At 39.0% G+C, this 26039-nt stretch overlaps 1 protein-coding gene across 7 annotated transcripts in view; it reads left to right on the top strand.

The window, feature by feature from the left end:
• Positions 1-26039, top strand: part of LOC148678282 (uncharacterized) — a 98483-nt gene that overhangs the window by 56677 nt on the left and 15767 nt on the right. For 5 of the 7 annotated variants that reach the window (XM_088633163.1, XM_088633166.1, XM_088633160.1 and 2 more), the window contains exons 13-16: positions 1933-2079; positions 2419-2608; positions 3029-3173; positions 3334-3468. In XM_088633163.1, the coding sequence (XP_088489289.1) occupies positions 1933-2079; positions 2419-2608; positions 3029-3173; positions 3334-3468 (617 nt within the window). The remainder of the gene's footprint in view (positions 1-1932; positions 2080-2418; positions 2609-3028; positions 3174-3333; positions 3469-26039) is intronic. The other 2 variants (XM_088633162.1, XM_088633167.1) reach the window with 2 other exon arrangements.

Here is a 26039-nt window from a genome sequence, read left to right as displayed (position 1 = left end):
TTTGTCTAGTTTCAGCTTTTCATTATTTTGGAGCTAATGTATGATTAAAAAGTTGGCAAAATGCTATACGTGCTCCAGGGAAAACTCTTCCTCGGAGAAATAATTGGACTTGATGAAGCAGACATCAGTAGTTTGTATCTGGGTCATGTTTCTGAGCACAAATGGCAGAGCACCAGTACGACAGGATCAAATTTAGCTGGCCAGGGCTTTCTCTCAGCTTTCCAGCAAACAGCATTTCCCATGATTTGCTGGGTGCCTACAGGCTTACAATGACATCAGTGAGAAATGTGCGGGTCTAGCTTTGAACTTCTCTGTCAGGTATTACAAAGCTTGCAACATGTCAAATAATTATTTTGTAGGTGGGTGTCTACATGTCTCATTCTCTGTGGAAGTACAGGGGTTGTCATCAGAAATTTCTAATTGGGATGTACAGTATATACAATACATCTAATTGTACTGTACAATACCAGAGCAAAGAAGTGGGCAGGAAAGTGGGCAGGTCATTAAAAATTACAGGGTGCTTCTCACAAGGAGTAGGGGTGTTACCTGTAAAGCACTTTGAGTGGGGTGTACAGAAAAGTGCTATACAGTATAATAATTATTAAAATTACATTACACGTAATCATGCAAATGGAACATTCCTAACGCAGTATCACCATTCTAAATTATGTTTTATTTTTTAATAGATTTTTTGGTTTGCTTTTATTGATGTATCTTTAACATACGGTAAATTACTTGTACATTCACCCATCAAACAGGTTGATGTTGCAATTATTCATAAAACCACTAAGATTACTTGTACAGGATGGAAATAAGGGATTTAATTCTGCTGTAGGATATCCAAGACTCTTTCACATGTTTCTTGTATCCAGATGGCTTAGCAGAGCACGCTTTTGTTTCTGTACAGGAAAAGGTAAATACAGGAAAATATATTTGAAAATTTCCATTACTGTATATTTAATTCCATTGCATGTTTTTTCTCAGTCACAGGACTAATTCTTCCCACATAAACAACCCCTTCCAACACACAGCATCTATGTAGACTTTTTTTAAATCAATACAGATTTAATATAGAATTACTTTAGTTTTTGTATGTATTAATTGACTTTTCATTACACAATTCATTTAAAACATTTTTGGATAAATGTAAATATTTGATAAACCTTTTTCAGATTTCTATCATATTCTTGGTACTGCATCAATAGACCTACTGTTACAGTATGTTCCATCTGTAAAATCATTGAATCTTTACATTTTTTTATCAGTGTCTGAGGTGGAGTTAAAAACTAGCATCAAATTGTAAAAATATAGTACCTTACTTTTTATGTTGTAGGCTTTGTTTTCATACTTATTCACATTTTTATTTTGTAAAAACACATCTGGCAACATTGCAGTGTATATATTGTATGTGTTCTATTTGACAAGTATACCACTGAAGTAGTAAAAATGTAACAGATTTAATTTTTAGAAAAAAATTTCCCTCTTCCTTTTGTGACCCCTATTAATAATAATGGTATTTCAGTAGATTTAGAAGATTTGCAGTAACTAAAAAACAATAGATCATTACAACATCCTGTGCACGCAAAACATATACAGGATAAATAGGCTGAATGGCCTCCTATCATTAATAACCTTTCTTAAGTTCTTACATACACATAGTAAGTAATACAACTTGTAGTATTTTGCCACTACCACTCCTCCCAAAATTATTTTGGTTAGTTTCATAAAACCTCAGTTAACAGATTACTGCTGATTCTGCAAATGATGTAGTTTGCAGTTTTTCCAATCCTGTCAAGCCTTTCAGTGCCACTGATTTTAGCTGAGGAAAATCTTTGCTGTTTTTGCTTCACTGCCCTGAGTATTCTCGTATTCTCTAAAAGCAGTTTGATTGTTTTTGAAAGCTTGTCGTGGTGTCGGGATATTTTCCTTTAGGAGCTTGAAGGCGCACAGATGGCAGCTTTCCTCTATTTATAACAGAAGACAGAACGGGGAGCTAAGGGAGTGGATGGATATTGTAAAGGAAGAGAAGATGCTTGATAACACTCGCAGGCAAGAACAGAGAAAAAAATCACAGCAAATGTATGCAGTTTTAATCCATTGACAGTGACCTTGATTTACTTCATAACCTACATACACCTATCCTAACATCATTAAATTGTACTTCACTTTCCACAAAAACATTTTCAAGGTTTTAGTTTAGTACTATTAAGATAATTCCTCAATTATTATTAATAGAGAATGAGTGGAAAATGCACTTGAATTTTAACCTTTTTACCTTCAGGAGAAAAGAAAATGTATTTCCACCTACTCTCATTATACTGACTTTTTATGTATTACATTCACTACTTTTTATTTAAGAATGGTAAACATTTTTAAGGTTACTAACATAACCTTTATCTGCTGAAATGACTGCTTTAGGCTTCAGCATTTCAGACAAATAACAAAGGAAAGGCTGAAGAGAGTTGGTCCTCATCTGGAAGTCTATGATGCCTTTCATCCAAAGAGAACTGGACCTACCAGTCGAGATTTTAAAAGAGCTGCAATTTGTATTCAGAAGCACATTCGTGGTTGGCTAACACGAGCACAACTCAACAGGATTCGGGCAAAGGCAATGACTTTTAATCTCCTATCTTTTGTCACTATCTCGTGTTTTACCTTTGTGTCACTATCTCTTTTAGAGTTGAAGCAGAAAAAAAGACTAGTGCTTGAGTATTTTGTTTTCCTAAAATACATTTATAACAATGTGGCACTCACCCAGCTACTGGTACAAATTAAACGTCTGACAAGTAAAGCAATACTATCCTTTAGTAGACCCACAAGGAAGAGAAACTTAACTGTACTTAAGTTCATTAGGTTGTAAAGTCCTCTATGTTATAATATTTTGTGCCATACATGTTTCTTTCCAAATATATGTTGTTAAACTAAATATTTTACTTTTTTAGGAATATTATAAATTTTCTAAATATTATATTTTTAGTCCAGAAACATTTTGTATAGTCTAAATATTTTTTCAAATCTGTTTTTGCAGGCCCTTAGTCATGGACCATCTCTTACAGTTGTTGTGAAGGAATACTATCAAATGATGCGGAAATTGAAAAGACGCTTTGGTATTAAAAAACTCTCTGTGCCACTTGTGTACATGGAACTGGAACAATGGCTGGATAGAAAAACAAGTAAGTATCAAATAAGGTTTTCCACAACACTTCTCAGACAAGCTGTTGAATTATAATAAAGCTAGTCATAGAGAGTTGAATAATTGGGATATCATCTGACAATGCAAATTATTTAGATTTGTATGTTTTAAATTATGTTTACGCTTCTCCTTTCATCAAGTGTATGAACAGATGTTTGCAAAAAGGGAGTTTTGGAAAGAGATGGACAAAAATGAATTGCCTAATTTCTTCAGAGACTGTGGCCATTTCCCCTCAGCGCAAGACATTGAAAACACATGGTCTTTGATAAATCACGGTATGTAATTCACTGACTTCTACCATTAAGGGAACAGGCCATATCGGTCTTGCTGTAGCAATATTGCAAGTTTTATATTTTGTACATTTAAGAAGAAATATACTCCAATGCACATGTCCTTTTCTGGAAGGATTTTAAAAATCTGCCAATGTCTTTTCTGTTTCTGTTACTTTGTATACCTCTGTACCCCAATCATTACCCTTAAAACTACTGTAAGGCTTTTTTACCTTTTTTTGTGTTTTCTTAGTCAAACTGGTGAGCCAAAGTTCTAGAATTAATTTGCAAAAATGCTCTCATTCCATAAATATTCTTTCTACCTAATGCATTTAATTGACTATGATTTATTATCATGGTTTAGTTAAGGGGGTATGTTATTACTAAAGAAAATTTAAAAAAAGATACACAAATACCAGATGAGTGCTGTAATTTGCTCTTTTATTTGTTATGGGACAAAGTGTCTGTCAACAGAAACACAGTTTGGGTAGCATTTACTGTATAGTTTTACAGTATACAGTATACTATATTATACAGTATAGTATATTCAGTATATCTCTGAATGTTTTTGAAAGCTCCACAGACTTCAGGTTAAACCTTTTTTTACTAAAAGAGAGACCTTACTGTTATTGTGAACCATTATTACACACAGTTAGAGGCCATACAACTACTTGTGTAACTAATCAAAGTATTTTATGCAACAGAACTAACTAAGGTTTAACTAAGACAGTTGAATAATTAAGCAATACACATATTTTATCATTCACAATTTGGGTTGTTTTTGTTGATGTATAACTTCTTTCACCCATAAATGTGATTAATTTGTGAGTTCAACTTTGATTAAAATATTGGTAGTACCCATTGACTGGCAAGTTCCTAATGTAGTACTGATCCAGAAGAACTGTGACATAACTGAACAAAGTAGGCCAATAAATAGCTACTTTCACATTAGTCTATTAGTCTAACTACTATTAAGTTTATGGAAACAATTAATAGAAGTAAATAAGAGGATCACTTATGTGGGAATGAGAGTCTAGGGAATAATCAGCATGGATTTATATAAGGTAAGTCTTGCCTAACCAACTTACTAGACCTCTTTGAACAAACACAAACAGTAATGGATACACACAGAGCATATGATATGATGTACTTGGGATTTCAGAAGGTTTTTGACAAAATTCCTCATAAAAAATAAATCTCAAATTAAGGTTGGTAGACATTTAAGGAAACCTTTTGGTTGGGATTGTGATTGAGAATTGGATTATATTTAATTAAACAGAATATAGCTATCAAGTGAATGTTCAAATGGGGTGAAGTAATTAGATTGCTACAGGGATCTAATAACATCACTGTTCTTCTTGATTTATTTCAATTTAGATGTGGTATATTCAGTAAACTAGTCAGGTTGGCAGATTATACCAAAGAAGGAGGATTAGCAAATAGTAGAAGAAGAAAATTGAATTTTCTACAAATTAGGTAAAAGTTAAGACTGGGCAAACACTTGACAGATTATGTTTAATGAAGGGAAATGCAAGGTTTTACAAACTTGTGGCAAAAAGTAAAATGGGAAGCACTGAGCAAGAAGAAACTAATATTGAAAAAGGTGTTTATGTTTACATCTTCTAGACAATGTGGTTAAGCAATTAGAAAAGCAAACAGAATGTTAGGATATGTGGTTAACAGCTCTGCTTAATTAGTGCCAGAGCTTGCAGGTTTAGAGAAACTTTAGGCAGTTCACACTCCTGGACCTCTAAGCATAATACTGGCACCTTCACATGTCATGAAAAAAAAACCCAGTAAGAATAGCCTTAAAGCATAAAAACAAAACAACTATGGATGTGGAGTCTCATGATTTGCTTTGAAAAAACAGCAAAAGGCCCTTTGTGAAAAGATTGTGGAACACGCCCAAGCCATGATGCATTTAGTCACATTTATAATTTTGGAAAAAGATAAAGCACATTTTAGTGCAGACCATCCTTACTTATCAGTCTGAAGTTATATCCACCACAGCCAGAGAATTCTGCATAGTTTACAAAAAGTCTAAATGTCATAGAGCCACCTATTGCTTTGAACAAAATTTGCAGGATTCGAATGGGATTGATTTGCATAACTTGGTCCCACCTTGGGTATCCATGGCAACGTTGCAGACCTGGTGGTTGAAAACATTATAGAAAATGTACTCAGGGTGCAAAATTATTTAGTCTAATAAGGATGTGGGTTGGGGGGCTCAGTATTGGGGGTATGTTTAATGGAAGTTTTTATAACCGAATTATAACTGAATTCCCTACTGTATATACTATACATCTCAAACAAACACCTCATTTTAATCTACACATGGATCGTGCTCCAAACAACAAAGACAGGAGGAAAGAAAAAATATTTTGCCTGTTTCTCATTTACTTCATACTGTACATGATCATGCTCCTTACAATTGGGAAAAAAAATTTGAACAACCAAAAAGACAGAAGGAAGGCTTCTACATATTTCTCTGTGTAACTTTTCAAAACAGACCAACAAAACAACTTAAAAGGCAGAAGGGAAAACACTTTACTTCATCGCTACACATTTCTAAATATTGTTCTTTTTTATGGATCTTCAGATCTGCTGATCTGACAAAGAACCTTCAGACCTGAGCAAGAGTCTTTGGCTTCTCATGATCAGTGTCTGTCTGCCATGTGGCTCCCCTGCATCTCCCATTACTGCTGTTACTGAAATCAAAAACTGGACTCTAGCAAGGTCTCACAGGACTCCCTGTAATCACTGAATTTCTTTCAAAATTAATACACTGAAGAAAGTTTTTTTTTCTCTTTCACCTCTCTGAGGTGCATGACAAGTAAGCTTTAGTCATCCATCATATTTCCGCCTCCGGTGATGGTATCATCCAGCACACAATTAGACACACATTTACTGAAAGGATTCCCTGGGGATGCCTCTGCTGCTGCCCCCCACCCCCTGCAGCTTCCATTCCACCCTGCTCCCTGTTTCTGCTCTTAACATTCTCTTTTCATTACAATCTCTCTTTTTTCTTGCTAGTTTCTCTGCTATACCTGCTCCTGCTGTTCTAATTTAATCTTTCTTCTGTGCTCTCTTCTGCTGCTATTCATGGCTCCCAGCACTGAACAAACACAGCACCTTTGGTGCCTTTGGCCCTGGTTTCCTCCCTCTCGGCCCCTGCTGGTCCTGTTGCCATCTACTCTGCCCAAATCTCCCTGGGGTTCTCCCTCCGGTCAGTCAGCATGAGTTCTATAACTTTTTCATATCTTTAATGTCATTCCTTCTATCTGTAACTCTGGCTTCCAAAATGGCCCAACACCTTTGGACCCTTCGGCCACAAGTTCCTCGCTCTCATTTCCTGTTGCTGTCCAGAATTCTACCTCCAGCTCAGTCAGCAGTCTGGCTTTCCTCCTGCTGCTACTACCCCCTATGTCCAACACAACCCAACACTATTTATAACCTTGGCCTTGGGTTCCTCCCTTTTGGCCTTGCTGCTCCCGATGTCGCCTTCTTGGCCAAAGGTCTACCAGGCATCCTGTCTTCAGCTCAGACAGCAGACGTCCTACCATTGACGTTTCCATGGCATCTCAACATTCAACATGAACCACTGATCACTTCCAACCAACCTTTTTGCTTACTATGGAGTCTGTCGAGGTTAATGGTTTACAGCATATTAACCTTCTGCACTATCTTCTATACTGCCTTCAGAAGTCTTGTGCAATTTTTTAATTATGCCCAATCTTTGTTGCTGCATATCTTTGGGGTTATAATTAGAGAGAAAAGTCCATTGTCTTTATTCGGATAATCTTAGAGTTATTAACATTTTCAAAAGAAGATCGTCTGCCAAGCTCATCATGATATCCTTCTATCATTTCAAATGGTTTTCTATTACTAAATGATGCTTAATTGTCACGGCTCAAATCTCAGGCTACTTAAATAGCATTGCTGATGCACTCTCTTGTTTCCAATTCATTAATGAGAAAAGCCTCATCCTTTCCCAGGGCTGGTTCCTCTTTTAACTTTGGATAAATTTGGATACTGCGTATAAGGGTTAACACAAAACTTCTTAACTTACAGTTAAATTCTCAATAAACATTCGCAAAGCATTTAATTCTTAGATATCATTATTTGTTGTCTTTTAGAGATCTGGGAGACCATTAGCACGGTGAATGACATTGTATATGGATGTGATATCTATGGTAAAGATGAAACATTCTTAACCCTGAAGTTGAAAGCTGTCAGAATGCTGGAGAGTATGACTAGTTGTGGATACAACTTATATCTGATAGCAGACAACAGATTGTAGAAGTGTTAGGCCTCTTGGGGTTTCAGCAATATGCAAGTCCTTTTGCCACAGTACAACAACAGCCTCTTTTCTCCTGCTTTGATAATAACTATCATAATTATTGCTAAATGATAATGATAACATTACAGGGCATGGTAACAATGGGGTTTGTGTTGGGAGAAGAATCATTTTTTTCTTTGTTGGTACTGGGGAAATGGTATTCAGGGTTCTGATTCAATACATGGTGAAAGGAAAATAATGCGGAGCTGCTTGCTGTATGAGGTTTTGTTTATCTAATGGAATTAAAAGTGTGGGCAGACTGTTCTTTTAAGGCTTCTACATCTACATTTAAAAAACTAATGCTTCCTATTTTTACTTCAGTGTTCAGCTGGGTGATCAGCTTTTATGCATAGTCTGACTGATATTATTATGGCATAAACTATTAAATTTAATATATAAGAAAATGTCATGCTCCTGAGAAACTAAAAAAAGCTATTGCTGACTCCAGTTTTACTTTCCAGAACAATCTTCCTGCTGGACAGTCAACTTTGTACACTGAAGGAAGTAGTATTCCACAGCAGGAAAGAACAGTCATGCAAATAGCCCAAGGGCACAGGATTTGAAGGTCATGTCAAAGGAATTTATTAAATACACAACCTTTACCCATCTTCTTCTGTTTTGCTACTTCACTAATTTGAATCAGCTGTTAAAGTACTTTATAATTGAACACATGCACATTTACAGTGCATTTTTGAAGACGTAACAAAGTTACCATATGAAGATGAAAACAATGCTACAATTTAATTTAAAGAATTAAATGAAAACTGACAGCAAATTAAAAAAAAACATTATACTCGTGTGTTAAGAGAGGCAGAGATAATAATTGGCGTTGCACATGATTGCATAGTGGAACTAATCATAAAGAAACAGGAAAAAAAAATAAAACAGAATTTGTGGACACTACATAGAGTAAGATGACATCATTCTAGCAAATCACATAGCATAACATGCCAATAATCTACAAAAGATTCAAACAAGACAAAAAAGCAATCAGAACCTTCATTCATGTGCTGTAGAATTTGTACGCTTTTAATTTTTTTCCTTAAATGTTTGTGGATGACCCTGTTGAGAAACACTTAAATTTAGGAATACAGTTCATATCCACAGTTTAAGAGTGTGCAAATGGGGCAATTACTCAAATAAGCAAACTGTGGGAAAGAAAGATGGGGCAATTTCTGTTTCTTTTTTGTTTCAGCTGAGTTCTAGATTACATTTAAGCCCCGAATGAAATAATTATTTCATTAGATGTTTCTGATGAGTTTTCAGCTCTGCAATTATAAGAGACTTTAAAATTTTAATAAACATTCACAGGTAGCTTGAAACACATCTACCTGCACAGTTTGTATGAGAAGAAAACAATTAAAAAGGTCTAATGAATTACATTATTAGTTTATAAAACAGTCCATTTAAGCAGCCGAAAGCCCAGATGAAAGACAGTGGGAAGACAGGGAACAGGACTAGGAAGCCCTGTACTTCAATACAATAAATATGGTATTTGGGGAGTCTTTAAAGCCTTGTAGGAGACTCTTCATTTTTCTCAGGTCATCCTTGAACAATTACATTTTTATTTCAGATTAATGATTTTTAATACCAAGGGCTCTGTCAACAATGTGTTCATTACATGACATTTACTGTATGTACATTATACTGCATTAATTTTAGTATTTCTTTGTTTATCATTTGAGAGGTAATGCTGAAATTCCATTTCAATATAGCCCAAGGAGATTTGGAAGCATTTTAATAAAATTTCTTCATGATTCCAGGTCATGAATCATTTGCATGCAGACAAGTCATGGTATTTTATCTTTTTTAAATTTCAGATTGTCACACTGGAAACCTGTCAAAGCAGTAAATACAGTACTGACAGTCATATTAAAATAAATAAAATGAATCTCTGATCTCTCTGATATTACTATATTTAGACATTGCAAATAATATTTTCCTTAATAGGCTATTGGCACCGAATTATTTTTTGTTTTTTACAGTATGAACTTTAATTGCTTCATTATCAAAAATATCAGTATACATTTGTAGTGTATGTAAATACAATAATATAGTATTTCAAGATACTGTACTATTGCTATAGAAATTTCAAATCTTAACAAAACTTTTAAATTTTACGTTTTTTAAAGTTGTGTACTACTAACACAAGAAACTGATGTACCACAAATACAAATCTGATAACACTGAAACAGTAACAATAATGCCTTGGAGAACTGCAACAGTCAAATTCAACAGATTTTTCTGACTTTTGTAAAAACCATTGGTTTGTCAGAGACTTTTCTCGATGCAAACGTTTATATTAATGATAAAATTTAGATGATTAAATTATTTTAATTTAAATATATATCTATTCGATACTTGGAAAATGCAGCAAATCTTTCTAACTTATGGCTAAATGGACTTCATATTAATTTGCAAAGGAACAAGTTAAGGTTTATTCCATGCTGAAAAGAGAAGAAAGGAAACAACGTTTTGGCTATGGAGCCTTCTTCGGTTGTGAGCCGAAACATTGTGTTTCTTTTTTCTCTTTTCAGCATGGAATAAACCTTTACTTGTTCCTTTGCAGCCTACGCATGCTGACGTAGCTGCCTACTTGAACTACTTCATATTCATTTACTAACTTTAAAGAATTCTAACTATAAACATTAAATAAAATAATTGTACTGTATTGTTTCAATATTGATGAGCAGCAGAAAGGACAACAAGCTCTGATGTATAACCTTGGTTCCCAGTAAAGGTATTTTTTTTAAAAGCTGTTATTAATGAAAATATTCGATAAATACCACTGCAATAGCACAGTGTTTAGACAACTATTTTGATTGAACATATGTGTCATAAATCAATACTGTTTTTTTAAGTTTGAATGCTGGCTTTTGACATTAATAATGAATAAAACATGTCTATACATATACAGTATTGGAATAGGCCTCATTACGTAGATGATTATTTACTATTTTGATTTTATCATTACAATTAGCTTTATGGATTGCTGTCAATTCGAGTCCATTTATTATATGTTTCATTATTTAAAGTAGCTGTATTTTACTGTCATACATTAATCCATATTTTTGTAACAATGATTTAATCACTTGTAGAACACTAGAAAAACAACTAAGACGAATAGTGCGATGTATTTAAGAGATATTGGTTTAGTGTTTGACATTGATTCTTAAGAGATAAATATTTAATGGTCTCTAAATTGAACTTTATATTATGCATTGTCTCACCAGTATCAAAGCTTGCACTACCCAAGATCAATCCAGTTCTAATTCATTTTATTTAATTAAATCAACAAAACCTACTGGGCACTTTTACTCAAGGACTAGATATGGGGAACTATGGAAGCCCGTTTCCGCCAGGGAGTAAAAAAAAACGAGCTATGGTATCTCAGAATTGCGACTTAGCAACTCAGAATTCCGACTTAGCATCTCAGAATTGCGACTTAGTATCTCAGAATTGCGACTTAGCAACTCAGAATTCCGACTTAGTATCTCAGAATTGCAACTTAGTAACTCAGAATTCCGACTTAGTATCTCAGAATTGCGACTTAGCAACTCAGAATTGCGACTTATTAACTCAGAATTGCGACTTAGTAACTCAGAATTCCGACTTTATATCTCACATTTGCGACTTCGAAATAGGCCATATTTCATTGTCTGTCCTTTTGTTATTGTAACGGATTCGGGTACTAGGACTTGTGCCCTCGCCGCTACCACCCTAGTTCGTGCCTCACTGCATTGGCTCGAAAAGAACACTTTCTTTAACCCTGGCGGCTAGCATCCCTGTTATGCGCAGGGGAGGGCGGTGCCGTCACCACACTGCAACAAGATCGTACAACCTATATTACAACACCGTATTTCCATTGCATGTCCTTTTTTACTTAAAAAAGGTCTTCTTTTGCTCAGATGGCAAGACCTGGGTTCGAGCCAATGCAGTGAGGCACGAACTAGGGTGGGAGCGGCGAGGGCACAAGCCCTAGAACCCGAATCCGCTACAATAACAAAAGGACAGACAATGAAATATGGGCTATTTCGAAGTCGCAAATGTAAGATATTGTAACGCAACCGGGGGCTCAGGCGGGCGCCCTTGCCGCATCTGGTCGGCCCCATCCCGACTGGAGGCTCGAACCCGGGACTCCCGCGTCTCTCTGCAGCGACCTAGCCCCGTGAGCCAAAGAGAGATCTCTCCACAGCCCAGTAGCTGTGGTCCTGCTATCACAGGGAAGGGCGGTGACGTCACCCGCTCTGGTACGCCGGCTCTTACACACAGTGCTTGTCGGCCGTAAGCGTTACACTCTCCCCCGCTTAAATCGCCGTCCCCGGCGAAGGGCTATCCCGCCCCGCTTCTCACACCAATGTAACGCAACGGGGGCTCAGGCGGGCGCCCTTGCCGCATCTGGTCGGCCCCATCCCGACTGGAGGCTCGAACCCGGGACTTCCGCGTCTCTCTGCAGCGACCTAGCCCCGTGAGCCAAAGAGAGATCTCTCTTTGGCTCACGGGGCTAGGTCGCTGCAGAGAGACGCGGAAGTCCCGGGTTCGAGCCTCCAGTCGGGATGGGGCCGACCTAATGCGGCAAGGGCGCCCGCCTGAGCCCCCGTTGCGTTACAATATAAAGTCGCAATTCTGAGATACTAAGTCGGAATTCTGAGATACCATAGCGCGTTTTTTTTTTACTCCCTGGCGGAAACGGGCTTCCATAGGGGAACCCTGTTGTAATCAGATGAAAAGAGTGTTACAACACTTGAGTGCATACAGTAGTACAGCCATGTGTGTTATGAAAGTCAAATAGACTAATTAGCCTTACTTCCGTTACAGGTAAAATTTTAGAAATGATAGCTTGTGTTATTTTATTTTAAGAGACATTTAGCATAGATTTAAAAAGGAAAAATCTTAAGTAACTTGCTAGAATTATTATTAACAAGTATCAGGGATAGTGGATAAAGTGTGCAATATGAGATATTTAGACTTTTAGAAACACTTTTAAGGTCCCTCATAAAAGGTTGAGTCTCTGATTAAAAACCATTGGAATCCATGCAAATGTATGCATATTGATCAAAAACTTTAAAAACGGGAAATATTTCCATCCTACAGACGCAATTTCAGATTGGTTATCTTTGAGCAGTGCTGTGCCACAGTGATTTGTTTTGGGCTTATTGTTCTTCCTGATCTATATCAATCATTTACATACTGGTATCTAGTGCTTTCCAAATGTATCTACTGCCTTCCAATGATGTTCTATATTTTTAAATGAGAAATTATGTATAAACATTTTTAAATAGATATTTTTAATCAAAACTAAGTTAAAGTGGCAAAATACAACACATGCATAGGTATGCATCCCCTTTGCTGTGGAAAACCTAAATTAGCTGAGGTGCACAATATTTGCTAGATTACATAATCAGTTGAATGCCCCCTGTGTTTATAAATTTAGAGTTGTTCAGGTGGGTAGCTGCGTCAGGATGCGTGGACTGCAAAGGAACAATAGGTTTATTCCATGCTGAAAAGAGTAGAAAGAAAACACAACATTTTGGCTGTGGAGCCTTCTTCGGGTGTGGTTTAGAGTTGTTCATATTCCTAATAAATACACCTGTGTATGTAAGACTGTCAGTCAGTATTTCAAGTAAAGAGCTTCCGAAACAAAGATAAAGGGATACGGTTGAACAAAGGCACAAATGTGGAGAATAAAAATATAATCAAATATCCCTTTGAGCAGAGTGAAGTCAAACATTAAGAAGTGGAAGATGTACTCTGTACCAACTCCAAACTGAGAAGACATGCAACATGAAAACTGAATAGGGATGTCACCATGATACCAGTGACAGTGAAAGTGCTACCGAGAATGTCTGAGTTAGCAACATCCCCTCTGCAAAGCACTGTGCTTCAAAAGCTTGTTAAATTGGCAGATGATTCAAAAAGAGTGGCAAACAGTGAAAGAGTGACAAGAGAATTACAGACTATGACAAAATCATAAAATATAAATTTAACAGAAAGGGGAAACAATTTAATCTCAATTGTATGTGCTACACATTTCTGTCTTTATTGTTGCTTCAGCAGTGGCTCTGATGATAGAGTTTCCCATGTGTGGCTTATGTCAAATCCTTTTGGGAAGAGAGCTGTACTGTACGTGTCACAGTTTTCATTGAAAATGGTTCATCTCTTAATAACTACAAATGAATGCTTCAGCCATTTAACCTGATATAATTTAAACAGTACACAATGAGAAATTAGCTACACCATTTCCAAAATAATAGTTGCAAGAAGGATTTTCCTAGAGGAGTTAATACAGTATGCCTGTCAATAACACTGCCAATCTGCTCACAAAAAAATAATTATGCCTGTCAATGACACTGCCAATCTGCTCACAAAAAAATAATTTGATTTGGAAAGATCTAAACCCATTTTATGCCATTTTTTGCAACTTGTGACACCATAGACAACTAGAGTCTGATTACAACAGTTCTCCTGCAAACTGAGTAATCATTGGATATGGTCCCTCTGAAGCCCTTCTTATTTGTTCTTCACCTGGTACAGTATGTATCCCAGTAGACCAACGTCCTGGGCCATTCTCACACAGATTCTGTGCCAGGAATGGGCAGCAATCTCATAGATCCAGGCCTTGAAGGTAAGCCCTTCTACTATTAATATTTGTATTAAGAATAACCAGACATATAACTTGAACTTGAACTTGAACTTTATTGCCATATGTAACAGGTACTGGTACAATGGAATTCTTACTTACAGAAAGTCTCTCGATTGTAAAACAAGTGTAAAAAAACAAAACAAGGTGCAAACAGTGCATCAAGACAATATACAAACAAACACTAGACAATGTGCAAGTAAACATGTAGACAGTTTGAATTTTAACAATACAGACATGTAAACAATGACTGGAGATGTGCAATAGATAAGAAATCATAAAGAGGTAGATGGTGATGGTGTAGGTGTGGTCTGAGGGGGATGGCTAAATGTGTTTGCCAATCTCACTGCTTGTGGATAGAAGCTATTGAAGAATCTAGTGGTAAGTGTCCGTATGCTCTTATATCTCTTGCCTGCGGGCAGTGGGGTGAAGAGCTCATGCCCGGGGTGGTGACTGTCCTCTGTGATGGCCAGAATTCTACCACCGCAGTGGTCCTCATAGAGCTGTTTAATCTCGGTGAGACCACAGCCGATGATCTTCTGGGCCATAATGACCATTCTCTGCAGTGCCTTTCTTTCTCGCAAAGAGGTGTTGCCATACCACACGGTGATCCCGTTGGTGAGGATGCTCTCGATGGTGCAGCAGTAGAAGTTTACCAACACATCGCTTGAGGCACCTCAAGAAATAAATGCGCTGCTGAGCCTTCTTCATGATAGAGTCAGTGTTCACAGTCCAGGTTAGATCTTTAGAGATGTGAATTCCCAAAAACCTAAAGCTGGTGACTGTTTCCACTTCCATCAATACTTAGTGGGCTGTGAGTGTGTGGCCTGTGTCTCCGAAAGTCCACTATTAGCTCTTTCGTTTTCTTTACATTCAAGTCCAGGTTATTGCTATGACACCACCTAAGCAGCTGTACGACTTCATCCCTGTAAGTGGACTCGTCATCATCACTGATCAGTCCTATTATAGTGGTGTCATCTGCAAACTTAATGATGCGGTTGTTGCTGTGTCTTGCTGTGCAATCGTGAGTGAACAGGGAGTACAACCTTGGACAGCAGTGGGGTTCCAGTGCTCAGGGTGAGTGGTGTTGATGTCCGCACCACCTGTGGTCTCTCGATAAGAAAGTCCAGCAGCCAGTTGCAGACATAGTTGCACAGACCTAATCCCCCGAGCTTTGTCACCAGTTGACTGGGTATGATGGAATTGAATGCTGTACTGTAGTCCACAAACAGCATTCTCACATACGAGTTCTTAGTGTCCAGGTGTTCCAAGGCTGTATGCAGAGCCAGGGAGACAGCATCATCCACTGATCTGTTGTTCTGGTAGGCGAACTGCGAGGGGTCCAGGGACTCTGTGATGGAGGAGTTGATGTGTGACAACACCAGCTTCTCCAGGCATTTCATCACCACAGATGTTAATGCTACTGGGCGGTAATCATTCAGGCATGTCACTTTTGCCTTTTTGGGGGTTGGAACAATAATGTTTTTTTTAAAGCAAGTGGGGACTATGGACTGTGACAGGGAGGAGTTAAAGATGTCCGTAAACACTGTGGTCAGCTGGGCTGCACGTGTCCTCAGGACGCGAGGTGGTATCCCATCAGGCCCTGCAGCCTTACGGATTTTCACCCTGCTCAGAGTCTTCTGCACGTCCTGCTCTGAGAGTTTCAGAACAAACACGCCCTGCACACTTGGGGTCTTCTCAGCATTGCCTGTGTTCAGAGCATCAAAGCGGGCATAGAAATGGTTCAGCTTGTCAGGCAGGGATGCGTTGTACGTGTCAATCTCCTGGCTGCAGCCCTTGTAGCCTGTGATTGACTGTAAACCCTGCCACAGCGCACTGCATTTCAAGCCGCACTCTGTAGCTCCGTTTGGCGCGTTTTATGGCTTCCTCTAATGCATACCGTGATTTCCTGTACAGCTCTTTGTCCCCCGATTTGAACGTGGTGGATCTATCTTTTATTTTATTGCGAATGTCGTTGTTGAACCATGGTTTCTGATTGGGAAATGACCTAATTTTCATTTCTGGTACACAAATGTCGGTGCAGTATTTAATATAGCTGGTGACCGCGTTTGTATACTCATTTAAATCTGTGTCTGAATGCGTCCCAGTCTGTACTATCAAAGCAGTCTATTAACCTGCTTTCCGCCTCCTCAGACCAACAACGCACTGACCTGTTCGCAATGGGGGAGGTCTTCAGCTTCTGTTTGTACTCAGGAAGCAACAGGAGAGCGATGTTGTCCAACTTACTGAAACTCGGTTTGGGAAGCGCTTTGTATGCTCCTTTTATTGTTGTGTAGCAGTGGTCCAAAATATTGCCTCCTCTTGTCAGTACAGTGACATGCTGAATGTATTTTTGCAGTACTATCCTCAGATTGAAGTGGTTGAAGTCCCCAACTACAATTGAGACGGCTTCTGGGTGGGAGTTTTCGTGCTTGTTGATAATGTCGTGGAGTTTGCTGTGTGCTGCTTCCACGCAGGCTTGAGGTTGAATGTAAACGGTTGTGATAATAGTGGCGGAAAACTCCCTCGGCAAATAAAAGGGTCGACATTTTATGGTCAGGTGTTCTAGATTCGGCGAGCAGGATTTAGAGATTACCTTCACGTCGGTGCACCACTTGCTGTTGACCAGGAAGCAAATGCCTTCTCCTTTGTGTTTGCCGGTTGCTTGGTGGTTTCTGTCCATGTGGTAAACGGTGAACCCCTTTGGCTGGATGGCGGTGTCCGGGATGCATGCATTCAGCCAGGTTTCAGTGAAGGCATAAACACAGCATTCCCTCAGGTCCCTTTCCGCGTTGATCCGACAATGTAGCTCATCTATCTTATTGTCCAGTGACTGAACATTAGCTAACAAAATAGACGGCAGCAGTGGTCTGTGCGGACACCTTCGTAGTCGTGCTAGTACGCCACCTCGTCTCCCCCGGCGACTGTCCTCAGGTTTAAAAGCGTTTGTGTCACGATCGCTAACCCCTCCTCTTAAGGGAGCTCCAGCCCTTCCTCGTTCCTTCCCGTTCTCTGCACCTGTTCCCTATTCCCGTTCCCCTTTAAAAGCCAGACGCTGACCTCACTCCTGGCTTCTCATTGATTTCCGTGTCGTGAGAGCCCGGGGTCCTGCGGCGTCTGGCTCCGTTATGGTTTTAGTTTCATGTTCCTGATTCCTTGTCCCGCCGGTCCCGACCCGGTTCTGGTTTTTAACTACGGATGGATCCCCTGGTCTTGGACTTAACCTTTCGTCTTGGATTCCTCCTCTGGATTTACCCTTGGATTGTTCGCCCTGGATTCACTCCCCCCGGACACTAGCACTGCATGGACACGCCCCCCTGTCTCCTGACCGACTACTGCATGATATTTTTCCCCTTGTGTCTTCACTATTCTGGATCGCGTCGTCCGCATAGGGCCCGGAAAGAACTGTTCGTGACAGAATGAGAAGCCAACACCCGGGCCCCGCGGACGGCGTATTGGTACCTGGACTCCATCCTTTTTATTTTTATTTTTTGTTTAGGGCTTCGGAGCCGCCCTGGAAAGGAGGGGCGTACTGTCACGATCGCTAACCCCTCCTCTTAAGGGAGCTCCAGCCCTTCCTCGTTCCTTCCCGTTCTCTGCACCTGTTCCCTATTCCCGTTCCCCTTTAAAAGCCAGACGCTGACCTCACTCCTGGCTTCTCATTGATTTCCGTGTCGTGAGAGCCCGGGGTCCTGCGGCGTCTGGCTCCGTTATGGTTTTAGTTTCATGTTCCTGATTCCTTGTCCCGCCGGTCCCGACCCGGTTCTGGTTTTTAACTACGGATGGATCCCCTGGTCTTGGACTTAACCTTTCGTCTTGGATTCCTCCTCTGGATTTACCCTTGGATTGTTCGCCCTGGATTCACTCCCCCCGGACACTAGCACTGCATGGACACGCCCCCCTGTCTCCTGACCGACTCCTGCATGATATTTTTCCCCTTGTGTCTTCACTATTCTGGATCGCGTCGTCCGCATAGGGCCCGGAAAGAACTGTTCGTGACAGTTTGTCTATCATAAGTAATGACAGACATTGAGCGTCCAACACAAAACAAGAGTATTAACATATAAATAAACATTAAAACAGTCACACAAAGAGAGAGCTTTCTGTAAACCGTCGCCATCTTTCCGGCACCGGAAGTTACACTGAATATAGAATTGAACTGAATATAGAACTGAATTGAACTGAATATAGAACTGAATATAGAATAAAGAATTGTCTATGACTACAGAAAAAAAAATTGTCTATCTGTTTACATACTGTATATCAACATTAAAAGCCTCAACATTTACAATCAATATTTTGCTTTACATTCATAACCTCATTATGTAATAGAAATATTGCTTGCTGAGCTGTACAGCTGTGTGCAGACACAGAAGAACAGAGGAGGACAAATGAATTGAATGTTGGGTCCAGTACTGTATTATTGAAGCATAACTGAAGCACATTATTTTCTAGTATTTTGTACTGTAAGTGCAGTATACCTTAAAATTAATACAGGCTGCACTGGAATTCAGGCAAAAGAAAAACAAAATAAAACAACAAAAAATAACACTGAGCTGCAATAACTGCAAAGAGGAAATGACTTTTATGTAGTACTGTATGTAGTATGAGAATGCCAGAGTGGCAGTTAGCACTGGCCCATCACAGTTTTTGATTTTGGACAGGGGAACTTTCTGTGTGGTGTATACATGTAACCCCCATGTTTGAAGAGCGGAATGATTGTTCCTTCAAAGTTTCCTACCAATTCTACATTTAACCCATACACTTGGTTTTGTTCATACTGAATGGAGGATTTAACAACTTGCCAAGTAGGGTGAGTTTCAAGATTACTAGTATTATGCTGACTTTGTTTTGAGAAACACAATTAAATACTGAAACATTAAAGGTTTTGACATTCTACGTGTGGTGGAGGTGAGAGGATAGTGCATTTCCATGTGAGGGTAGTAGTTCAAATGTGTTATGTTTATTGTGTAAGTCTGCTCTGAAGTTAACAGTTGTAAGCTGATTCACCTCTTCCTTTATTATCGTTTGAGATGAAGTGGGCTGTTTCCATGGTACCCAATCGAGGCGTGGGTGCTGTTTCCTCGTTCCTTAAATAGCTGCTAAATTGTTTAAACAGATAATTGGAAATCTGGCTGATTGCCAGGAGTGTGCCCAAGTATCACATGGAATATAAAGACGCCACAAACAGAAACTAGACTGCTGAGATGGAATAAGTCCAGAGGCTACAGCAGCACAACCCTACTGATTAACAATTTTTGCCAGACCTTTATACTAATTGTCTTCATTTTAGTCAGCAGCAGTTTCCTTTGTGAATCTAATTAAAACAATAAAGACCCTAAATGGAAGCTGTGCTGGTGTTGTATAATTTTTTATTTTAACTAAAAGAGGATGAAACTTGAGTGACTAGATCACGACAAAAAGCATAAGATAAAATTGGAGTCATAATATAATGTTGCCAATTCCTAATTTATCCCGTTTGTACATTTACAATCACAGCAAATTACAATAGCTTGTGTTACAATTAAGATAGGCACTCCCTAGAGAGTTTGTTATGCCATTTTTGCATTTTTTCTCGGCTATATAATGAATGGATGGGTAACGCCAAGTCTACATTTTTGTCTTATAGATGTGGATATGTAAAACAACAGCTATGAGGTCCTTCTTACCATTACTATGAATTAATCTCATGTAATTATGCTGCAGGAGGCATGGTGTTAGGACGGTTAGTTCTGCTGCTTCATAGCTCCAGGGTTCTGACTTATTGATGACTGTCTGATTTGACCTCATGTTCTGATTGTGTTCATCTGGGCTTTCTTTAGGTACTCAGGTTTCATGCAGGGAAGCTTTAATTATCCACTTTATATTGTCCCTTCCAGGGCTCTGAAGAAGGGACACAAAAAAAAGGTTGTATGTTAAATGGAGTTGGATACCCTGACCCTACCCTCACCCATTATGATAATCCTCATGGAGCATTAATAGCTTTGAGTTCTCATGCAATGGGAGGCCTAGTCTTTTGGTATAGTGGAGTACACAGAGTGGCACTCTGTCCTTGAGTGGCAATGATCGAATCCAAGCTGGGAAGAGTAGCACTGGGACCATGACATGGGTCATTTAGGAGGGGAGAGTGTATAGGGTATTTTTGAGTCTGTTACAATGATGATAACTTAGATGTCCCAATAGCCTTGAGTTATTCCACCATATGAGGCAGGATATTTACTGTAGCATAACAGAATTCACCTGCTGTGTGGAGGGGGTATTATGTAACTTGGGGAGGCGTGATGGGCCACAGCTGCACAACCTTCACCCCTCTACCCTATGTCTTGAATTGAGTACAGACTGCATTGATTTATATTACATTTAGTCTCACCTCGGAGAAGCTAAAATTAGGAAATAAGGACCAGGACTCTAAATAAAAAACAAGAGAACAGATGTCTGTTGTTTTTGTACAAACCCATTTCACTCTTCTATACAAAGAGGAGTATGTTATTCTGAACCTAATTACAAAGTTTATCATCATATCCCAACTTTATTTGAACCAATGCACATTGATTATTTTAAAAGTGTTATTTTAAAAGTATTAAAATAAAAATGTATTTTAAATTGAATATAATATTTGTCAAAATATAAGAAAAATTAATTCACAGTTTTGGACTTCAGTTGTATATGCTGTACAAAGTGCTGACGAAAGTATAAACTTTTGAAATCATTTTGAAGTGAAAAGCAAATATGATCATTTACAGAGCAATTTAGAGTAATTGATTAATAATTTATGAAATGATTGAATTCTATGATATCAAACATATCAAGAGTTGTTAATATCAAAATAACTATATTTATTAAAACATGTTTGCTGTAAGTAGCTCTTATAAACGTATCTGAATCAACACGGCTTCACTATTTTTATTGATTTCTGTTATGCCTGGGCGGCTCTGAGCTCTTGGCCTCCTCAGAGACTGGTCACATTTGCACATGGAACTCAACCTCGCCCGGCACTACACGCCCCAGATTCAGCAGGCTGTCCAAGTCACCTGCTGCTCGATAACATTAACAAGCACAGTATTTAAGCCCTGCAACATCATAGATCGGGGCACGGTTAATGAACTGCTCTCAGTCTGAACTGATGTGTGAGTTCTGTGTTTCAGTTGTGTCTTGCTTTCTGGTGATAGTGTGCAATTCCTCTTCTGTTCCTGGTCCCATTCCTGCTTACCTGGCAGTCGGTGCAATCTTGTTCCTGTTTCCTCTTCTGGGCCTGCTTCCTGATTATGCTATACAGTGCTGCATTGCTAATGTAATCTCCTTTAGTCTTTCTCAAGTTCACGTTCAAGTTCAAGTTTATTTGTCATTCCAGCTATGTGCAAGTACATAGAGGAGCGAGATGTCGTTCTCCAGGTCTACGGTGTGAATACAGACAAGGCACTGACAAGACAATATTATAGACAATGTAGACAGACATTTCTGACAGGGTACAGGGAACATAAAGTGCAATGTGCACAGTGCAATTTACTTTACAGGATTGTGCAAAGAATTGAGCAAATAATACATCAGACAGTATGCCTGACATTAGGCAAAAAATAACTAAGTTTTCAGATTTGGAATAGGTGCAGTAGGTACCAGGAGCTTGTTGAGGAGCCTGACAGCCTGCGGAAAAAAGCTGTTACGGAGTCTGGTGGAACTGGCACGTATACTGCGATACCTTTTACCAGATGGTAGGAAGGCAAAGAGGTTGCAGGAGGGGTGGGAGGGATTGTCCACAATACTCGAGGCTTTGTGTGTGCAGAGTTTGTGGTAGATGTCCTTAGTGGATGGAAGGGAGGCTAAAATGATCTTTCCTGCCATAATGACAATTTGTTGCAGGGACTTGCGGTCTGAGACCTTACAATTTCCAAACCAAACAATGATGCAGTTTGTCAAGATGCTCTCGACGGGACCTCTATAGAATGTGGATAGTATGGGTATAGTATAGTATATCTCTGTTGTCTTATCTACATTCAGAGACAGATTGTTGTTTAAGCACCAGTCCGCTAATTGCTCCCCCTTTTCTCTGTATGGTGCCTCATCATTGTTATTAATGAGGCCCACCACTGTCGTGCCTTCAGCAAACTTGTAATGATGTAATTTGCACTGTGTTAAGCAGTGCAATCATGAGTCATCAGTGTGAACAGGAGCGGGCTGAGTACACAGCCCTGCGGGGTGTTCTGGTGTTCAGTATGGTGGTACTAGAGATGTTGTTTCCAATCCAGACTGTCTGAGGTCTCTCAGTTAGAAAGTCTAGAATCCAGTTTCAGAGGGAGGCATTGAGATTCAGCAAGCTCAGTTTTTCTATCAGTTTCTGGGGGATGATTGTGTTGAATGCTGAACTGAAGTCAATGAACAGAATTCTTACATAAGTGTCCCTCTTATCCAGGGCAAGGTGAAGGGTGAGGGATACGGCATCATCTGTAGACTGGTTGGGACGATACGCAAACTGGAGGGGGTCCAGAGAGGTGGGGAGTCTGGACTTAATGTGGCTCATGACTAGTCTTTCGAAGCACTTCATGATAATTGGTGTGAGTGCCAAGGGGCGATAGTCATTGAGACAGGACACAGTTATCTTCTTCGGCACTGCTTTATGTTCACTTAACTTATTTTTGGATCTCATGAGATCCAGCAGTGCTAAGGCACCAGTTGTCCAATGGGTACAGTAACAGACATCCCCCCCCCCCACAACCACACACACACACACGAAGGCATTTTGTAAAGTGTGCTAAAATGCTATGCATGAGACACGCTTTGGTAAGGTGGTTAGCACATATCATATCTGATCTCTTGCTTCTCAGCTTCTTGTCTAATCCCTTGCTTCACAGCTCCCGTGTCCTGGGTTTGTTTCTTGATTGGAAACATTTTGTGTTGATTTTGCATGATCTCCTTCTGTTATGTGAAAAACAGATGCTCCGCTTTCCTTCTTGCTTCCAAAGACATGCAGTCTAGGTTCTAGGTAGACTTAACACCCAATTTCTCCAAACATTGTCATGGGATTTTTAATGCCAAATAAGATAGTATATTGCTTCAACATCTTATTTGAAGGATGGTATCTCCTACTGTACAACACAGTGTCCCTGGTTGCCATACTGGGTTATTGGTGAGAAAATTGTTGCCCAAGTAAATATGGGTCCTCAAAACCCACTCACAGCAGCAACCTGTTTTTCTTTAGAGGTCTATGTGTTGATCTTATGTTGTTGTTATGATGATTTTTTGTTTTTTATTGCACTAAACATAGCATTTGTTTTCCTAGTAGCTTTGATGCTACACTATAATTCTACTTATAAAAGCTGAATCATATTAAGACATGTTGTCCAGAGGTTGGGCACAAATAATTTGCTAGGAAAATTCTGGTAACTTGCATCTCAATGGCTTAATATAGATTGATTGTACTCGTCTGAATCCTACTTACTTTCCAATATAGACTGTGATATACAGTGCATAAATCTAATCAAAATATTTAATGTGCAACAGCACATAAATAGTATCTGCATTTGTTATTGGAACAAAAAAATTATAGCTTCATTTTTAAAATTATGCATCAATGGTATGGTAGGACAACAGGACACTGAGGCAATGTTGAGATTTTACAAAAATACAAGATGTAAGGATACAATTATAAAATGTAAAGTGATAATTAACTGAGTGATTTTTTCATTCGTAGATGAGATTATTTTCCCATTTAAATTGTTGTTCAGAAAAATTTGATTAGTACAAAGTAACAACACATTTGCTTGTTAAAGGACAAAGAAACATCTCTCATCTAGCAAAATATTAATTTGAAAAAAGCAAAAGCATAGGTAAAGAGTGGGTAAATAATTTTGTTCTCTAACCGCTTATGACTGAACAGAAAGATTCTTTCTGGCTGCAGTAATTGGAAAAGCAGTCCAGAAGGACATATCAACAATCCAGAAAAACAAGGAACAGTAAATGGTAAATGACAAAAATAGCCTTTTGAGGTTTGTTTATTTTCCCGGGGGCTACTCAGATACCAAAACACCGTCTAATCTCTACTTCAAGAATCCAATTGTATCAGCAGTGTTCCCATGAATCAAACAATAAGGGCCCTTCAGGCGTAAGGCCATTTTTTTCGTCTGTAGTCATAAAACAGTTCTACAGTGCAGAAAGAGAATTCAGGTGCTTTCTTTAAAAGGTACAACCTTTAGAAAACCTAACCCAATGCAATTCCTGTTTCTGAGCATATGGGTGGTTTCAATGATTGATACAAATTATTTTTGTGAAGTAAAATGAAACCACAATTTTCATCTGAGGATGTGCTTCATGTGAACTTTTCAAAACTGACAAGTTATTGGAGTAACTCAAGCAGGCTATCTTCTACAATACATCACTGTTCTCATGCCCTTGTTAAACCATTTTACAAGCAAACTCCAGAAGATTTGTTTGGCAGCTTTGAAGAGCTTTCTTTTTCTGTCTCTCATGATATGACACTTCCATAAACATTTTTTTAAATTTGAATAGAAGCAAGAAAAGAACAAAACATCTCTACAAAAATTTGTAGAAGTATTATTGTATATTAAATATCTTTCCTATTTTATGTTCTAAAGTTGAGAACATCTGACATACTACAAAGGGCTATACTGAATATCCAAAGAAACATATCACTCTATTGTTGCATATATGTTTTCAGAAAAAAAAGGAAGAATACAGATTTTGGATGTCTATGGGATGTTTTTGTAAACATTTTGATTAATTGATCATGCATGGCTGTGATACACTTAAGTGACTGATTACTGCATAAACAATAAATCACTGCATTAGTACGAAGGTTGGTAGGACAGGTGAAGAGGAGATTTAAGTAGTGTATAGTGTACAAGGAGGAGAAAGACCATTTCTGAATCCTAACTGTCACGCCCTCTATATCTAGAGGGTGCTCCTGGACTGTCCTGTTCCTAGTTTCCCTGTGCCTTACTTGTTCTTCTGGTGTGTCTTGTTGTCTGGGGCTATATATTTCCGGGTCTCCCTATCCTCCTCGCTCGGCATTGGGATCTGTTGTTGAGAGGCTCTCCTCACCAGGTCACCCCACATCTGCAACCTGAGGGCTTACTGTATGTCTCGTCCCAGGCTCCGCCTGATACCTTGAGCCTTGAGGAAAGGAGCAAACCCCTGTGTTTGCTTCATTCCTGCCGCTATGTATGGGGTCTTCCCATCTCGTTGGTCTCTCTTCAAGGCTAGTCCCCAGCTTCCATGACACTAACCCTATCTGGACAACCCAGAGTGTAAAAAGATACCCACAGCAATGCCTGGACTAAGTGTCCACAAGAGACACATGATCACATTTACATGTTTGATTAAACCTCAAACAGAACAAATAAAGAAAAGTGGTCATCTAATTTTTTCAAGTGAGAAATCAAGTCCTTCACCTCACCTGATTATATATAAATCTGAACATCTTACCCAACTATTCCAGTATACTTTGCTTCGCATCCCTGTCTCTTCCCTATCCTTGCTGCAGTTCTTTGGCTCATTCCACAGAGTGGGAGACCCCATAAGCCTCAACTTTATGGCAGGGCCGTCATTCCCTCAGACATGCAAAGCAACCAAACTACCTCTCTCTGT

This window comes from Lepisosteus platostomus, chromosome 1 (genome assembly GCF_059453375.1).
Source record: "Lepisosteus platostomus isolate fLepPlt1 chromosome 1, fLepPlt1.hap1, whole genome shotgun sequence".
NCBI classification, from domain to species: Eukaryota; Metazoa; Chordata; class Actinopteri; order Semionotiformes; family Lepisosteidae; genus Lepisosteus; species Lepisosteus platostomus.
Note: the sequence above shows the minus strand (reverse complement) of the source record. Positions and strands in the feature narration are given on the sequence as shown.